At 47.9% G+C, this 15,907-nt stretch overlaps 1 protein-coding gene across 3 annotated transcripts in view; it reads right to left on the bottom strand.

Annotated features, from left to right (window-relative positions):
• The window catches only part of LOC119963269 (tolloid-like protein 1), a 484,046-nt gene that overhangs the window by 306,677 nt on the left and 161,462 nt on the right, over positions 1 to 15,907 (bottom strand). For 2 of the 3 annotated variants that reach the window (XM_038792118.1, XM_038792119.1), the window contains exon 3: positions 5,594 to 5,704. In XM_038792118.1, the coding sequence (XP_038648046.1) occupies positions 5,594 to 5,704 (111 nt within the window). Of the gene's footprint in view, positions 1 to 5,593; positions 5,705 to 5,931; positions 6,134 to 15,907 lie in introns of those variants that run through there. The other variant, XM_038792120.1, reaches the window with a different exon arrangement.

Genomic DNA, 15,907 nt, shown 5'->3' with positions numbered 1-15,907 from the left:
GGCGAAGAAAAGGGCCGGTTACAACTGGTCGAAGGCAGTGCTGCACAGGAGAGGGGTGAAGTTTGGCCTGTTACAGCCGGCGTGCCTTTGGGTCACCTATAAAGACCTCCAGTATTACTTTGACTCCCCGGAGGAGGCCTGGGCCTTTGTCCAGGCCGAAAAGCTGGACTCAGACTGAGATTTGAGGGGGGGTCGGGGACTGTTGTATGGTGTTTGGAGGTTCTGTTTTCCCTTGTTCCTTTGTGTTGGGGGGTTTTTTTTTTCTTTCTTTTTTTTGGGAAAGTTTTGTAGGCCCGCTGGACGGGCACCGGGAAAGGGGGGAAGTTGTTGGGTTGGGAGGGGTTGAAGGTTGGGGAAGGTTGACGGGCCTCGGGGGAGGGAAGGGTGGCTCGGGTTGTGGTGGGGGAATTTCGACATGGGGAGCTGTGCCGGAGGGGGTGGGGTCGGACTCAGACTGAGACTTGAGGGGGGGTCGGGGACTGTTGTATGGTGTTTTGGGGTTTTTACTTCCTTGTTCCTTTGTTTTGTTTTTCTTTTTGGGGGATGTTTTGTAGGCCCGTTGGACGGGCTCCGGGAAAGGGAATAGGTGTTGGGTTGGGAGGGGTTGAAGGTTGGGGAAGGTTGACGGGGCCTCGGGGGGGGGGGGTACCGGGTTGCTGCTGGAAGGGCCAAAGGGGAACTGAAGGTATTAGAGGGGGTCGGGACGAAGATCTCCCACTGTGGGGAATGGGCCGTGCGGGGACGTGGTTGGCCGAGGAAGAGTTATGGCTGATCGGCGGGGAGGGAGGGCGAATAGACCCCCGATTCGGCTGGCCACCTGGAATGTAAGGGGGCTAAATGGGCCGGTCAAGCGGGCCCGGGTGGTCGCGCATCTGAAGGGGCTGGGGGAGGATGTGGCTATGCTCCAGGAGATCCTGGACCCACCTTAGGGTGGCGGATCAGGTAAGGTTGAGAAAGGGGTGGTTTGGGCAAGTGTTCCATTCGGGGTTAGACACGAAGAACTGGGGAGGTGGGTGAGGCTGCTGTATGATGCCCCGGTGGCAAGTGTGGTTACGAATGGGAGGAGGTCGGAGAATTTTCAATTGTACTGGGGGACGAGGCAGGGGTCTCCCCTGCTCTTTGCGCTGGCGATCGAACCCTTGGCCATGGCGCTGAGGGAATCATGGGGCTGGAGGGGGATAGTGAGGGGGGGGAGGAGCATCGGCTGTCGTTATATGCGGATGATTTATTGTTGTACGTGGCAGACCCGGTGGGGGGGGATGCCGGAGGTGATGAGGATTCTAGGAGAGTTCGGGGACTTCTCCGGGTATAAGCTCAATGTGGGGAAGAGTGAGCTGTTCGTGGTGCATCCTGGGGATCAGGAGAGAGGGATTGGGGAACTCCCGCTGAAAAGGGCAGAGAGGAGTTTCAGATACCTGGGGGTCCAGATAGCTAGGAGCTGGGGGGCCCTGCACAGGCTTAATTTTACGAAGCTGGTGGAGCAGATGGAGGAGGAGTTTAGGAGGTGGGATGTGTTGCCACTTTCCCTAGCAGGCAGGGTCCAGGGTGAGGAGGGTGTTCCTGGAGCGGGGTAGGGATGTGGGGGGGTTGGCATTGCCCAACCTAAGCGGGTACTACTGGGCCGCAAACATGGCGATGATACGTACGTGGGTGATGGAGGGGGAGGGGGCTGCATGGAAGAGGATGGAGGCGCTGTCCTGTGTGGGCACGAGCCTAGAGGCGCTGGTGATGGCGCCGTTGCCACTCCCCCCAGCAAGATATACTACGGGTCCGGTGGTGGTGGTTACCCTCAAAATTTGGGGGCAGTGGAGGCGGCATAGGGGGAAGGTGAAGGCTTCAGTTTGGTCCCCGATATGGGGAACCACCGGTTTGTACCAGGGAGGATAGATGGAGGGTTTTGAGCTGGCACAGAGCAGGTATCAGGCGGATGGGGGACCTCTTTCTCGGTCGGAGTTTGCGACCTTAGAGGAGTTGGAGGGGAAGTGGGGTCTCTCCCTCTCTTCCCCCCCCCCCCCCCCCCCCCCCCCCCCCCGCGCAAGGCAACTGAAGGTGCTGCATAGGGCGCATATGACTGGGACCAGGCTGGGCCGGTTCTTTGGGGGAGAGGACAGATGTGTCAGGTGTTCGGGGAGCCCAGCAAACCACACCCACATGTTTTGAGCATGCCCTGCGTTGGAGGGCTTTTGGAGGGGCGTCCCGGAGACGTTGTCAAGGGTGGTTGGTTCCAGGGTGGGGCCGGGCTGGGGGCTCGCAATTTTTGGGGTAGCATCGGAGCCGGGAGTGCAGGAGGCGAAAGAGGCCGGTATTCTGGCCTTTGCGTCCCTGGTAGCCCGGCGCAGGATTCTTTTGCAGTGGAAGGATGCGAAGCCCCCGAGCGCTGAATCCTGGATCAACGATATGGCTGAGTTTATCAAACTGGAGAGGGTCAAGTTTGCCCTGAGGGGGTCGTTGCAAAGGTTCGTCTGGTGGTGGCAACCGTTTCTAGACTTCCTGGCGGAGCATTAGGGGGTGGTCAACTTCAGCAGCAACCTGGGAGGAGGGGGGTGGTGCTCAGCAATGTCCACCTGCATCTGGGACGCATCCCTCAGTGACTGGGCCATGCTCTGGAGTGCCTCGGCAACATCCACCTGTGTAAGTCATTTCTCTTTTTTTCCTTTTTAAAAATGTTTCCAATTTCGCGTGGCCAGTCTACCTACCTTGCACATCGTTGGGTTGTGGGGGTGAGACTCACGCAGACACGGAAGAATGTGCAAACTCCACACGGACAGTGACCCGGGGCTGGGATTGAACCCGGGTCCTCGGTGCCGTGAGCCCAGGCCAGATGGAGGGGGATGAATGTAATGCGACATGAATCCCAGGTCCTGGTTGAGGCCGCACTCATGTGTGCGTAACTTGGCTATAAGTTTCTGCTCGGCAATTCTGCGTTGTCACGTGTCCTGAAGGCCGCCTTGAAGAACGCTTACCCGGAGATCAGAGGCTGAATGTGATTGTCACGCGATGTCCTTTCATTCGTTGTCGCAGTGTCTGCATGGTCTCGCCAATGTACCACGCTTCGGGACATCCTTTCCTGCAGCGTATGAGGTAGACAACGGTGGCCAAGTCGCACGAGTATGTACCACGTACATACACCTGGTGGGTGGTGTTCTCACATGTAATGGTGGTATCCATGTCGATGATCTGGCACGTGTTGCAGAGATTGCCATGGCAGGGTTGTTTGGTGTCATGGTCGCTGTTCTGAAGGCTGGGTAGTTTGCTGCAAACAATGGTTTGTTTGAGGTTGCGCGGTTGTTTGAAGGCAAGTAGTGGGGGTGTGGGGATGACCTTGGCAAGATGTTCATCTTCATCGATGATGTGTTGAAGGCTGCGAAGAAGATGTCATAGTTTTTCCACTCCGGGAAAGTACTGGATGATGAAGGGTACTCTGTCTGTTGTGTCCCATGTTTGTCTTCTGAGGAGATTGATGCGGTTTTTTGCTGTGGCGCGTTGGAACTGTCGATCGATGAGTCGAGCGCCATATCCCGTTCGCATGAGGGCATCTTTCAGCGCCTCTAGATGTCTGTTACGCTCCTCCATGTCTGAGCAGATCCTGTGTAGACAGAGGGCTTGTCCATAGGGGATGGCTTCTTTAATGTATTTAGGGTGGAAGCTGGAGAAGTGGAGCATCGTGAGGTTATCCGTGGGCTTGCGGTAAAGAGAAGTGCTGTGCTGACCGTCCTTGATGGAGACGAGTGTGTCCAATAATGCAACTGATTTTGGAGAGTAGTCCATGGTGAGTCTGATGGTGGGATGGAACTTAGTGATGTCATCATGTTGTCGTTTTAGTGATTCTTCGCCGTGGGTTCAAAGGAAAAAAATGTCATCAATGTATCTGGTGTATAACGTCGGTTGAAGGTCCTGTGTGGTGAGGAGGTCTTGTTCAAACTTGTGCATGAAGATGTTGGCGTATTGAGGTGCGAATTTGGTTCCCATGGCTGTTCTGTGCGTCTGGCTGAAGGTGAAGACGTTGTGATCCAGAATGAAGCGGATGAGTTGCAGAATTGCGTCTGGAGATTGGCAGTTGTCGGTGTTGAGTACCGAGGCTGTTGCAGCAATGCCGTCATCATGGGGGATGCTGGTGTAGAGTGCCGAGACATCCATTGTGACGAGGAATGTTCCTGGTTCAACTGGTCCATGGGAGCTGAGTTTCTGCAGGAAGTCCGTTGTGTTGCGACAGAAGCTGGGCGTACCTTGTATGATGGGTTTCAAGATGCCCTCGATGTGGGCAGAGAGGTTCTCACACCGGGTCCCATTGCCTGAAACGACAGGACGGCCTGGTGTGTTGGCCTTGTATATTTTCGGGAGGCAGCAGAGATCTCCAATGCGGGGAGTACATGGGATGAGAGCACGTAGGGTGCTCTGAAGGTCTGGATCCAAGGTCTTGATCAGTCTGGTGAGTTGGAAGATGTGTTCCTTGGTCGGATCTGCGGGTAGCTGTCTGTAGTGTTTCTGGTTGTTGAGTATACCGACATGTCGCATTACATTCATCACCGATCATCTGGCCTGGGCTTGTGAAATCCTACGAACTTTCCTGGCTTGAGACAATTCACACCTCTTTAACCAAATCTCTGGATCTGTAATGACTTAATTACCTGCAAATGCTCTCATTCTAAACATGTCTGGCATCTTTGAATTTGTCTATATATATGTTTCTGGAACATACCTGTTCATTCACCTGAGGAAGGAGCAGTGCTCCGAAAGCTAGTGTTTGAAATGAACATCTTGGACTTTAACCTGGTGTTGTAAGACTTCTTATTGTAAAAAACACACATGGTTCACTGTCTTCTGGGATGAGCAATAAACTCTTGCCCAGCCAGTGACACCCACATCCCTAGTTGCCTTTGAACTGAGTGGCCATTTCAAAGGTCTTTCAAGAGTCAACTCCATTGTTGTGTGTCTGGATACACACGTAGGCTTGAGCAAAATGGAAATTAGTGAACCAGATAAAAAAAACTTCTCGCTCAATCCCAAACCACTTGTTTTGCAGAGCTGGGGGCGGGGGGGGGGGGGGGGGGGGGGGGGGGGAGTAAAAGAACCCCCATCCAGGGTATCTACAAATGTTTTGACTTTGGAGCATTATAACTAAGCCCAAACACGACTTCAACTTTTGTCTACACATACTTATCTCCAGCCAGCTTCCAGGTCACCGGACCCACAGTCCAGTGCATTACATTGACCCAGATCTGCCAGCACCACTTAAAGCAACCCTACTTCTACCTCAACTAAAGTCAGCCAGCTCAGCACAGTGTGGGAATAGAATGCAAGACCTTCCTGATCTGTAAGCCAAATCTACTACGTAAATCATTGAGTGAGTTGCTACATGTACACACATATGCAATAATGAAAAAGAAAATAATTTCCTAACACATTATTTTTAAAAGCATTTATAAGCAACAAATGTTTTGCTTTAATTCACCTGCAACAATCTTGATACGAGTTGGTTTTCGCCGAGTTACATTGTCACCAGTTTAAACTTAAGAAAATATAGGTTTTGTTCATTCACTTATAATTTTGTAATAATAAAGCATATTAGCAACATGCATGTAACATAGATTACCTGTCGTGTGTCCAATTCTGTCTAACATGTGTCTTGATAAATCAATTGTTCTGTCAATCTGAAATAGTTGCAAGTCTTCTTCATCTAAGGCAATATCTCCCCAAAACGCAGCTTTAAAACAAAAACAATATCAATTCAGATGAGTGAACAAAGTTGTGAATGGCTGGGAGGGGGTTATTAACCTAAGAGGAAAGGAAGCAAGTGGATGTTAATTGCTCCTGATTATTTAGTTGCACCAGGTCAATGCCTCACATGGTTATTTCCTTCTACCCCATTCCCATTTTCCTCCCTCCTGTTTTAATGATATTTACACACGGATAAAATTTCATGAGCAGTACCCGAGCCAGTCAGGATCCTTCATGTATGAGCCTGTCAGTGGGCTCTTCAACGAAGGAAGGTATGAGGTTAGCCTGATTCCTGTCATCAACCAATATCCACATAATTCCACCTTCACTCCGAATCCCTGGATTCTAATCAAGAGCAGGCAACAATTGATTAAGTCCATTCAAGGAATATACTTTTGCCTGACCAGTACTTGGAAGCTTATTTAAAACATATCATTCCCTTGCTGCTGGCTGCAGCCTATTTATCGCACATGCATTAACACATGGCAAGTTCTGCGAATAGTCCTGTCTCATCCCATTAGTATCTACAGTAGTTATAAGTGGACAGGCTGGGCTACCTGTCCCACATCAGGAAAATAAAAAGGATGAAAGTTAAAAATAAGATTTTAAAAATAAGGTGAAGAGGATGTTTTTATGAAGTAACAAGTTTCACCCTTCCAGCATACGGTATTAAGGTGAAAATTAGACCACAAAAATGTTTCCATTAAGTAATGTATTCAAAGCATTTCTTAAATCCAACAGATTTAATTTGACAATTCACTTTATTACCTCCTTTTGCACAATTCTTTTCATTAACAATTTTAATCGTGCAAATATGAAACAAACACCGAAATTCAGGGAAAATTATTATACCCAATTATCTGATGAAAAAATTTCCTTTCACAATGAATTTATTTTTATTTGCGTTGTTTTACTTTACTTGGTTTGATCTTAGTTTAATTAAATTTAGTTTTTACTACTTCTTGCCTTCTGTCACTGTCAACATTCTGCCTTCATTCTCTGTCCTCTTCATCTTCAATTTCCCTAAATGCTGCCTGTCGCTTTCTGTCAACCTTATGTTTTATTGCACGAGCATCTTCATCTTCCCTGTGTCTGTGTGTCACCTGTCACTTTTCCTTACCAAGGAATAGCGTGTAATGTCACAGAACATAATTCTCATCGAACAAATGAAATAAGAGGAAAAAAACTGAATAAAATATGACAGAAGCTCAGGAATTCATTTATTTTTACAGTATCCAATTAAGGGACAATTTAGTGTGGGCCATCCACCTACCTTGCACACCTTAGTGGCCACACTAAATTGCCCCTTGATTGGAAAAAATAATAATAATTGGGTGCTCTAGATTTTTTTTTTTAAATGTTCAAGTATCCTGCCAATACCCCTGATCTCAGACATGAAGAACACGCACTCAGATGAAGTACCGGTGGCTATTAGCAATGAGAGAGTCACACCCCAGCTGAAGAAGAAAAAGGCACCTTGAGCCTGATCTGCTGTTCAATAGTCAATCTGTTACCTAGTTCCATGTACCTTGTATTTTCCCATTAATATCTTTGACCAACAAAAATCTATCATATCACAAATTTAAAAATTTACGGGTGGGATTTTCTGTGCAGCCTGCTAGCGGGACTTTATGGTCCCACTGTTATCAACGGATTTCCCGTTGAATGCACCCCTCGTCACTGTGAAACCCGAGGCGGGGGTGCGTCATCCGTGGGACAGGAATATCCCGCCAGCGTGAGCAGCAGGTAATTCCACCCAACAACTGACGTATTAGTGCAGTTTGTGGAAAGAAGTTCCAAACTTCTACCATCCTTTGCTGACTTTCCTCCTGAAAGGCCTGGCTTTAATCTTTCGGCTGGAAAATCGGTGAAAAGATAATGGCTGGAATTCTGCAGCTGTTGGGATTCTCTTTTCCTGTTGGCGGTGCACCGCCGCCAGTGAGTTTCCCAACGGTGTGGGAAGGCTTCAATGGGAAATTCCATTGACTAGCGGAGGGAGTAGAGAAACCCACCAGCAGCGAACAGCATGCCGCCAAGAAACACGCGGTTGGGGGACCGCAGAATCTGGACCAATATCTTTCTCCCAACACAGGTCCCAAGGTCAAACAGTGGGCTGGACTCTCCGATTCTGGGGCTATGTCCCCACGCCTGCGCGGGAACGGTGGCGTTTTACGCCAGAAAAACTGGCACAAAACGGCCACCGATTCCCCGTTTTGCTGGGAATCTAGCTTCCGATATACCCCGGAGAATTGCCGGGTCCGTGGACGCGCATGTCATGGCGGCGGCCTGCAGCGGACGTGCCGTGCTTCAGGTCGGAGGTCGCTTATGGACCCGGCCAGCGAAATAGTCCCCCACTTCGGCTGGCTCATACACAATGGACCACCCCTCGCACATTGCCCTCAGCCCCAAATAATGCCCCCCCCCCCCCCCCGCCCCCTGCCCGCAGATCTGCCCTACCCCGACTGTGGCGGCGCTGGACTAAATCTGCAGCCGCCACGTCGAGTTCTCTGATGGTTGAGACCACGAGAGACCCACGCCATTGGATACTCGGCCAGTCGGGGGCAATGTCCTGAGGCTGTCAATACCCGGCGTACGTCGCTTTGGAAGGGGTGGAGCATCGCGGAAGCGGTGCCGCCCCCAATTTCATTGGAAACTTGGATTCTCCAGCCGACTGCCGAACGCGATTTTGCCATCGGCGACCAGAGAATCCAGCCCAGTGATTGCGCAAACTGCGATTGGGTGGAGAATCAGGCATCAGACCAAAATTGAGTTGCAAGCACATATTCGGGCGTCATGCTCTGGTCCCTCACTGATGGCGATAATGAGGTTTTGCCCGCCCTGGTGGTGGCATGCAAAACTGGTATTTGCATGTATTTAAATGTGGTTAGCTGGTTGGACACAGTATACTCCATCCTTCCGCGATGCTCCACTCCTCTCAGGCAGAAGTCTGGTTGGCATGAATTCCTCCAAGTATTTACAAACGTGGACTGGACGCCATGGATGCGGAGGAGCAGGAATCTAGAAAGCAACACTGAAAAACTATTGAAAACTATCGAGTTTGCTGGGGGGGGGGGGGGGGGGTGGCTGCCCAGGCCAGGGCAGTAGTGAGTAGTGACTTTCTACTTACAGGCTCCTGGCTGCTCACACTGCCGAGTGCTGCCTGTGTCCATTAAATGCTTAGAAGGCCTCTGGTCATCTGAGAATCCACCCAGGCTGAACCGATGGACACCCTCTTTCCCCAGCTATATCATTAAGGGCCAAGCTCAATCAGGAGCCCACCAGGTGTTGGTACTCCTCAGAAACACTGCACCATTGCAGAGGAAGCAGGGATCAGCAGAGCTCGCCTCAACCGGAGGATACCTGCTACCTACACTGCCGCCTACAGAACCTCCACCAGTGAGTCCCACCCCTCTGGATAACAAACTGTCTCCTCCTGGTGAGACTGGCAGTGCTGAGTGCCTTTGCCACCACCTGCCAGGTGGTGTTCAGGAGGGAAGGCTTGGGTCTATGGCCCACGCTAGGGAAGTTGGTGTCCCTCTGCTCCTCACTGGTATGGAGCAGTTGGTCCACCTCAGACTCCCAACAGCGGGGGGCAGGCAGGTCTTCTCTGAGCCATCTTGGTGGCTGCCGTGAGTGTGTTAAATGGAGAGCATAAAAACAGCTCCAGCTGCCAGGCACCTTGGCATTAACTCCAGCCCCAGTGGTCAGAATGCCCGCTGGGCCATAAATTGCTCAAAATTAATGCCAGCAAAATGCTGGCCCGTTAGTATGACCTAAACTGCTCCATAAATAACGCCCCCAATGGGAACTCATCCACACGTAATTCAGTCCCAGTGTCACCACTTTATCTCCCAAACGGAGAAATTCGCCCAGTATCTGTGAGCAGATAAAGTGTATCACAATGCATGTCATGACACTATAATGTATTTTACCTTGTATTTTTACTGATTACACGTGTTATACCAGAGCCAGTATATAAAAAGTAGCGTATTAAACTACCTACTAGATGATGACCACTCGAAAGCAGTTTAGCACCAACATCCAGATTTTCATTCCAAATATGTTGTTGAAATGTTTGCATAAAATTTAAATGAATCTCAGCTCCCAACTTTTGAGGAACGTTTTCAATTGAAGATTCTTCACATGGCAGCTGGCATATCCAAAGTGACTAGATTTACAGCTTCAGATACATCTACTGCCCCCTTTCCATTATAGCCTTCGCAAATTGCAAAGACATCCACAGGATAGCAATGAAGCCAAAAAGACAAAGTTGCTCCCTGCCCAACAATGTAAAGGTAAATAATTAAAATGAAGAATGAGCCTTGTTCCGTGTTGCTTTTTCAAAACTATCATTCAAAATCAACTGATTTGCTTGAAGCCAGATGTTTAAATTACTGGACCAAAGCCAACATGGAGTAACTTCAGTTATGTCTCACATCTCTCTGTTAATAGTACATAGCCAGAAAAGTCTTGTCAGCTGCAGCATCAGAGGGATTTCAAACACATTGCGGGCAGCATTCTCCATCCCCCAGTGGTGTGTTTCTCGATGGCGTGCCGTTTGCTGACAGCCGGATTCTCTCTTCCTGCTTCTTGTTAATGGGGTTTCCCATTGAAGCCACCCCATACCGCCAGCAAAGCCACATGCAGGGGTGCGTTCCCGGCGGAAAAAGAGAATCCCAACAACCTACATTTCAGCCTACATTTACATCATCCAAGCTGATTATTTTAACTGACTTGAAAGTTTGCATTTTTATAGTGCCTTTCACTTACCCCAAAGCAGAGCTAATGAAACACTTATGAAGTGAAGTTACTGTTGAAATGTAGGAAAAATTGAATTCATACTTTATTCTGGTCCTTTGGGTAATGGGATAATGTAGCTCTGCTAATAGTCTGCTGCTTTTTGTGATTAGCATGGAGACAAGCTTCTGTTAGAATTTTGTTAGGTTGTTGAACTTAGAAATTCAAGGTTCTTTCCTGAAATGGCCTTCTAAACTCTCCAGTGAACCAGGATTTATCTCTCAACTTGATGCAATGGCAGAGTGAGGATTTCTTCATTCAAGAGGTTGCAGATTGTGATGTTAGCACAACTTTGGGTTTCTAGAACTGTCTTTAATCTTTCGCCCTTAGCACAATGGTTGTTCCATTGCAGGGTGTCCTCACTGTGAAGCAAATATTTTGCTTACACAAGGACCTTTTTTAGCCAGTTCCTCAGGATCAAAGGATAACTTGCTTCCCATCTCAGTTCGATGGATTCTAAAGTGACTGATAAATCCAATGCGCAGTCTGCAAAATGCCAAATGGTACTTGAAGGGTCAGAGTTGTTTGGAGTTCAGTGTGTTCTCTCCAACACCTTAATTGCACACCTGCTTGTTCTGGATGATCGTCTGTTGGTCTGTTTGGTGCCTTCCCAAATGAATGTTCACCATTTTGATCGGTCACAAGCTGGGAACTCCCAAGAGTCAGTGAGATATTTGGCCTCTGCCGGAATGTTTGAGGAAATCCTGAAGTGTTTTTGTTGTCTTCCTGGGAGTCTTCTGCTACGACCAAGTTTTGAGTAGAGCAGTTGCTTTGGAGATCAGGGGTCAGGTCTATGAATGACGGGCGGGTTCTCTCAGCCCGGGGCCAGGCCAGAGAATCCCCGTGACCTGCGCAAATCTCGCCACGCCACCCGGACGCTGGAACGCGATTCTCCACAGAGCGGAGAATCGGTGCCATTTGCGGCGGCGTGGTCGGTGCGTCGCAGCGCCGGGCACGGGCCGCTCTATGCTGCCAAATAAACCATGACCTTAGTCCCGAGTTTAAATTTCTGGTCCCTAAATACTCTTTTTCTCCAGCAGCCGAAGGCTTTCATCAAGAAGTGGCTCCCAAAATATGGAAAGTGATCCATATCTTCCAGGATCTCACCATTCATATTAATTGCTGGGGCTGGTAATGTGCTGAGGGAGCTAGTTCGAACAGGGCCTTAGTTTTCCAGGTTGTTAGAGCAAGTCCCGTTTTCTCATTTTCACAAAGACCACACAGTTGTCACTACTGCCTTGTTATCATGCACAGATGCATTTGTGACAGGTAGATTGGAGAAGTTCAGATCAAGTATGTTGTTCCCTCATGTTGGTTCCTCCAGCAACTGACACAGGCTCAGTACAGCAGTAGGTCATTCAGCACTTTGTCAGTCATTCTTGGTAGTGATCGGCCAGCACGGTGGCGCAGTGGGTTAGCCCTGCTGCCTCACGACGCCGAGGTCCCAGGTTCGATCCCGGCTCTGGGTCACTGTCTATGTGGAGTTTACACATTCTCCCTGTGTTTGCGTGGGTTTCGCCCCCACAAACCAAAGATGTGCACGCTAGGTGGATTGGTCACACTAAATTGCCCCTTAATTGGAAAACATTAATTGGGTACGCTAAATTATTATTTTTTTTTAAAGTCTTGGTAATGATCACTGAACACCCCATCCAGAGTGCACTTCCTTCAGTCTTTCCTCCAAGCGATGTTCAGCATTAAGGAGTTCTGATGTGATAGGTTTGAGGAGGCTATAAATTCTAATTCACAAGGAGGTTTCTTTAGCCATGCTTGAACCAGTCATTTAGCTTTCTGGAGTTCAGAATCAATATTATGGCTCCAAAGGCCAAGTGTGCTCAAATGCTACATCCACATATCTGATATAAAAAATGAGTTGCATTTGTACAGCATGACCTCAAAATGTCTTAAAACACTTTCCAGCCTATGAAGTACCTTTGAAGAAAACTTACTGTTGTAATGTAGGACTCGCAGGCGGCGCAGTGATTAGCACTGCTGCCCACGACACTGAGGATCTGGGTTCGAATCCCAGCCCTGGGTCACTATCCGTGTGGAGTTTGCACATTCTCCTCGTGTCTGCGTGGGTCTCACCCCCACAACGCAAAGATGTGCAGGGTAGGCGGATTGGCCACGCTAAATTGCCCCTTAATTGGAAAAAAAAATGAATTGGGTACTTTAGGAATCGCAACAGCTTATTTAGGAACAGTAAGATCCCACAAACAGCAATCTGATCATGATAATTTAATCCCTTTTTAGTGATTATGCTTGAGGGATAAATAGTGACCAGGACACCAGTGAGGAAGTCCCTACTCTTCTGCAACATAATACCATGGGATCTTTTACATCTACCTGAAACAGCAGGCTTCATTTAAGATCTCATCTGGAAGACATCACCTTGCAAAGGTCCATCATTCTCTCCTAAATGTTTTACTTAAGTCTCTGGAGTGGGACTTCAACCCATAACCTTCCAACGGAAATATGAGTGCGCTACCACTGAACCACTGCTGTGCACGATAATGCAGGTATCCGGAATGTTGATTGAAAGATATGTTCCTTAACAAGCTTGTGGACCGATTTGGGTACTAGTCTCCATAAACTAGTAAGGAGGGTGTTATAACCCGCACGGAGGTCACAGGGTGTGGACCATTAGGTTCCCCATGATCACGGCAGAATATGAACTCCCCATTAAAGGGGCGGGGCATCTGCTTAACAAGGGAACCCTGAACAGTTTAAAAATCCTGGCCTGGATGTGGGCAGGTGCAGGAGTACCCTTCGGGGAGTGGAGGGTATAGTTGTGTGATTGATTAAACCTTTTGTTTTTGCCTCCAAACATTTGTCCCTTGTGGTCACTTTGCTCGGATCCAACAGAGAGTTTTGCAAGTTGTGCTGGGCTGGAATTGTTCAGATCTTGTCTTAATGCCTGCGTTGATGCCAAAATATCAACTGCTATTTTTTTTAGAACTCTATCTTGCACCAACTATTTAAATAAGTGGCTTGCTCGGTCACTTCCAAAGGCACAGGAATATGTCGACAAAGACACAGGAAAATGTCATTGCGAATAACATGGGGCTACAGTCACAGGTAGACCAGACGGGGCACATCACTTTCTTGAACCAGTGAAGTTTTATAAGGATCAAACACCTTTTCTGCTGGTCAGCTTTCCTGGTGCTTTCCAAATTAATTTATTGTATTCTGAACATATGAATCAGGCCAATTCTATTTCACAAATTTACCATGGCAGGATTTGAAATCTCAACCCCAGAGTTGCTTAGCCAGTGGGATACATTCTTCAAGCCGTACCAATTGAATTTTGTGTTTAGTTCATCCAGAATAAATGAAATTTTTTTTAAAAGCTTATTAATTATGTACATTAAAAGACACAGTCACCAGTCTGAATTTTCCAGCAGAATGCATACGAGGCATTCATTGCAAGCCAAGGTGCCCGCCTGGTAACTCTGGCCCTCAGATTCTGGAAATTTTACAACAAAGTCAGAGAACATGTGCACCTAAATAAGGACAGGTGTATTCAAACACTATGCAAACATCATATTTACCATAGAATTTACAGTGCAGAAGGAGGCCATTCGGCCCACCGAGCCCGCACCGGATCTTGGAAAGAGCATCCCACCCAAGGTCAACACCTCCACCCTATCCCCATAACCCAGTAACCCCACCCAATACTAAGGGCAATTTTGGACACTAAGGACAATTTATCATGGTCAATCCACCTAACCTGCACATCTTTGGACTGTGGGAGGAAACCGGAGCACCCGGAGGAAACCCACGCACACACGGGGAGGATGTGCAGACTCCCCATAGACAGTGACCCAAGCCGGAATCGAACCTGGGACCCTGGAGCTGTGAAGCAATTATGCTATCCACAATGCTACCGTGCTGCCCTATATATATATATATATATATATCATATGCCGGTGCTTTGCAAATGCTTTCTCGGTGTGACCCCATTTTAGCACCTCAGATTTTGTGTGACCCTGAATTATACATTTGGGAAACACGGAAATTGTTGAGTGGAGGTAGCCTTCAGGTACTAATCTGGGGGGTTGGGCAGGGAGGACTGGGGAGGGGGATGGAAGAAAGAGTGCTTCACTTAATACGCCTTATTCCAGTGTATTATTTTCTACCTACCATGCACAAATATGCTTTATATACAACACAATCAAAAATGTTTATTTTGGAATTAAAGGGCATAGCCATGCTTTTTGAAGCTTACAGTACACTTTACTTGTAACGTCTGGCTGTAATTAGGAAGTCTGATCTAGTGTGCTTGACACAATCACTAGAACTCTGCAACTGCTCATTTGAAATCGAGCCTACCCACACACAGCTGTTCCTGAGTAAGTCTTATCAACTGCACACTTTGTAAACTTAGTTTGACCGAAACACATCTTATTTAGGCCATTTTCTGCAGCAGGAATCAGGCCTCAAAGATATGCCCATTAGACCGCGCCTACCAATAGAAAAAAACGCAAGGATTTAAACGAGCCTCACAGCTGAGTTCCATGACAGCCATTGTTGCTTCAGAACTCACAACTCCAAAATCTCATCTGGCGACTACACAGTTTGGGAAGTCTTGTCAAATGCCGTGATGATGTTGTAGCCTTGCAACAAGTAGCACACAGTCTATGTCTGTATGCATTTTGCATAAGAGCGTGCTACCACCAACAAAGGGAGCAAATATAAAGGGACTGGAAAATTTAAGCAACTAATTGCAAGCCAAAATACCTACTTAATTTAAAAACCTTGCAAACATTTCACATTTTAGTTCTGAAGCTCACAGTACACAGCAGCAAGTCTCCAGGATATCCAACAGTTTCTCACTGGCCCAGTGTCTGTCCACATGTCCACCTCAGGCACAATCCCCAAGAGAAGCAACGGAGCATGTGAAAATAAATCAAATGCCTCTTACACTAGAAAATCAAATGGTGTTAGTGATGTATCTCACAGTGGGTCCTGCGCCCCTACATTTCTACCAGTGTCATGCTCAAGTTGAAAAACTAGGTTAATGCATTTATGATCACAAAATCAGGAGACAGATCCATGGATTTTGATTTATTTACTTTTAGTTTTCAACTTATTGGTTTCCTGCGTAGACCATAAATAACTATTGGCCAGTATCTTCCTGGCTGCCCAGCGGCGGATTTAGGGGGTATCCCAAAGGTGCACTGGGGAATCCCTCGCGGACGTTCCCAGGTAACGGTTTATGTGGCAACTAGCCAGAAACGTTAACTTCCACTGGTCCATTGCCCTCGGAACCATCTGACAAAGCGATTTAAATCTCTAACTTTGGATAGTTCTTTACGCTAATTGTTAGTCAGAAAAAGTTAAAAGAAATAAAACCTCTTCTAACTTTTGCATAACTATTTTAAATAACATA

Source organism: Scyliorhinus canicula, chromosome 3 (genome assembly GCF_902713615.1).
Source record: "Scyliorhinus canicula chromosome 3, sScyCan1.1, whole genome shotgun sequence".
Taxonomy (NCBI): Eukaryota; Metazoa; Chordata; class Chondrichthyes; order Carcharhiniformes; family Scyliorhinidae; genus Scyliorhinus; species Scyliorhinus canicula.
The sequence above is the reverse complement of the archived record's forward strand: the minus strand, read 5'-3'. Positions and strand labels throughout refer to the sequence as shown.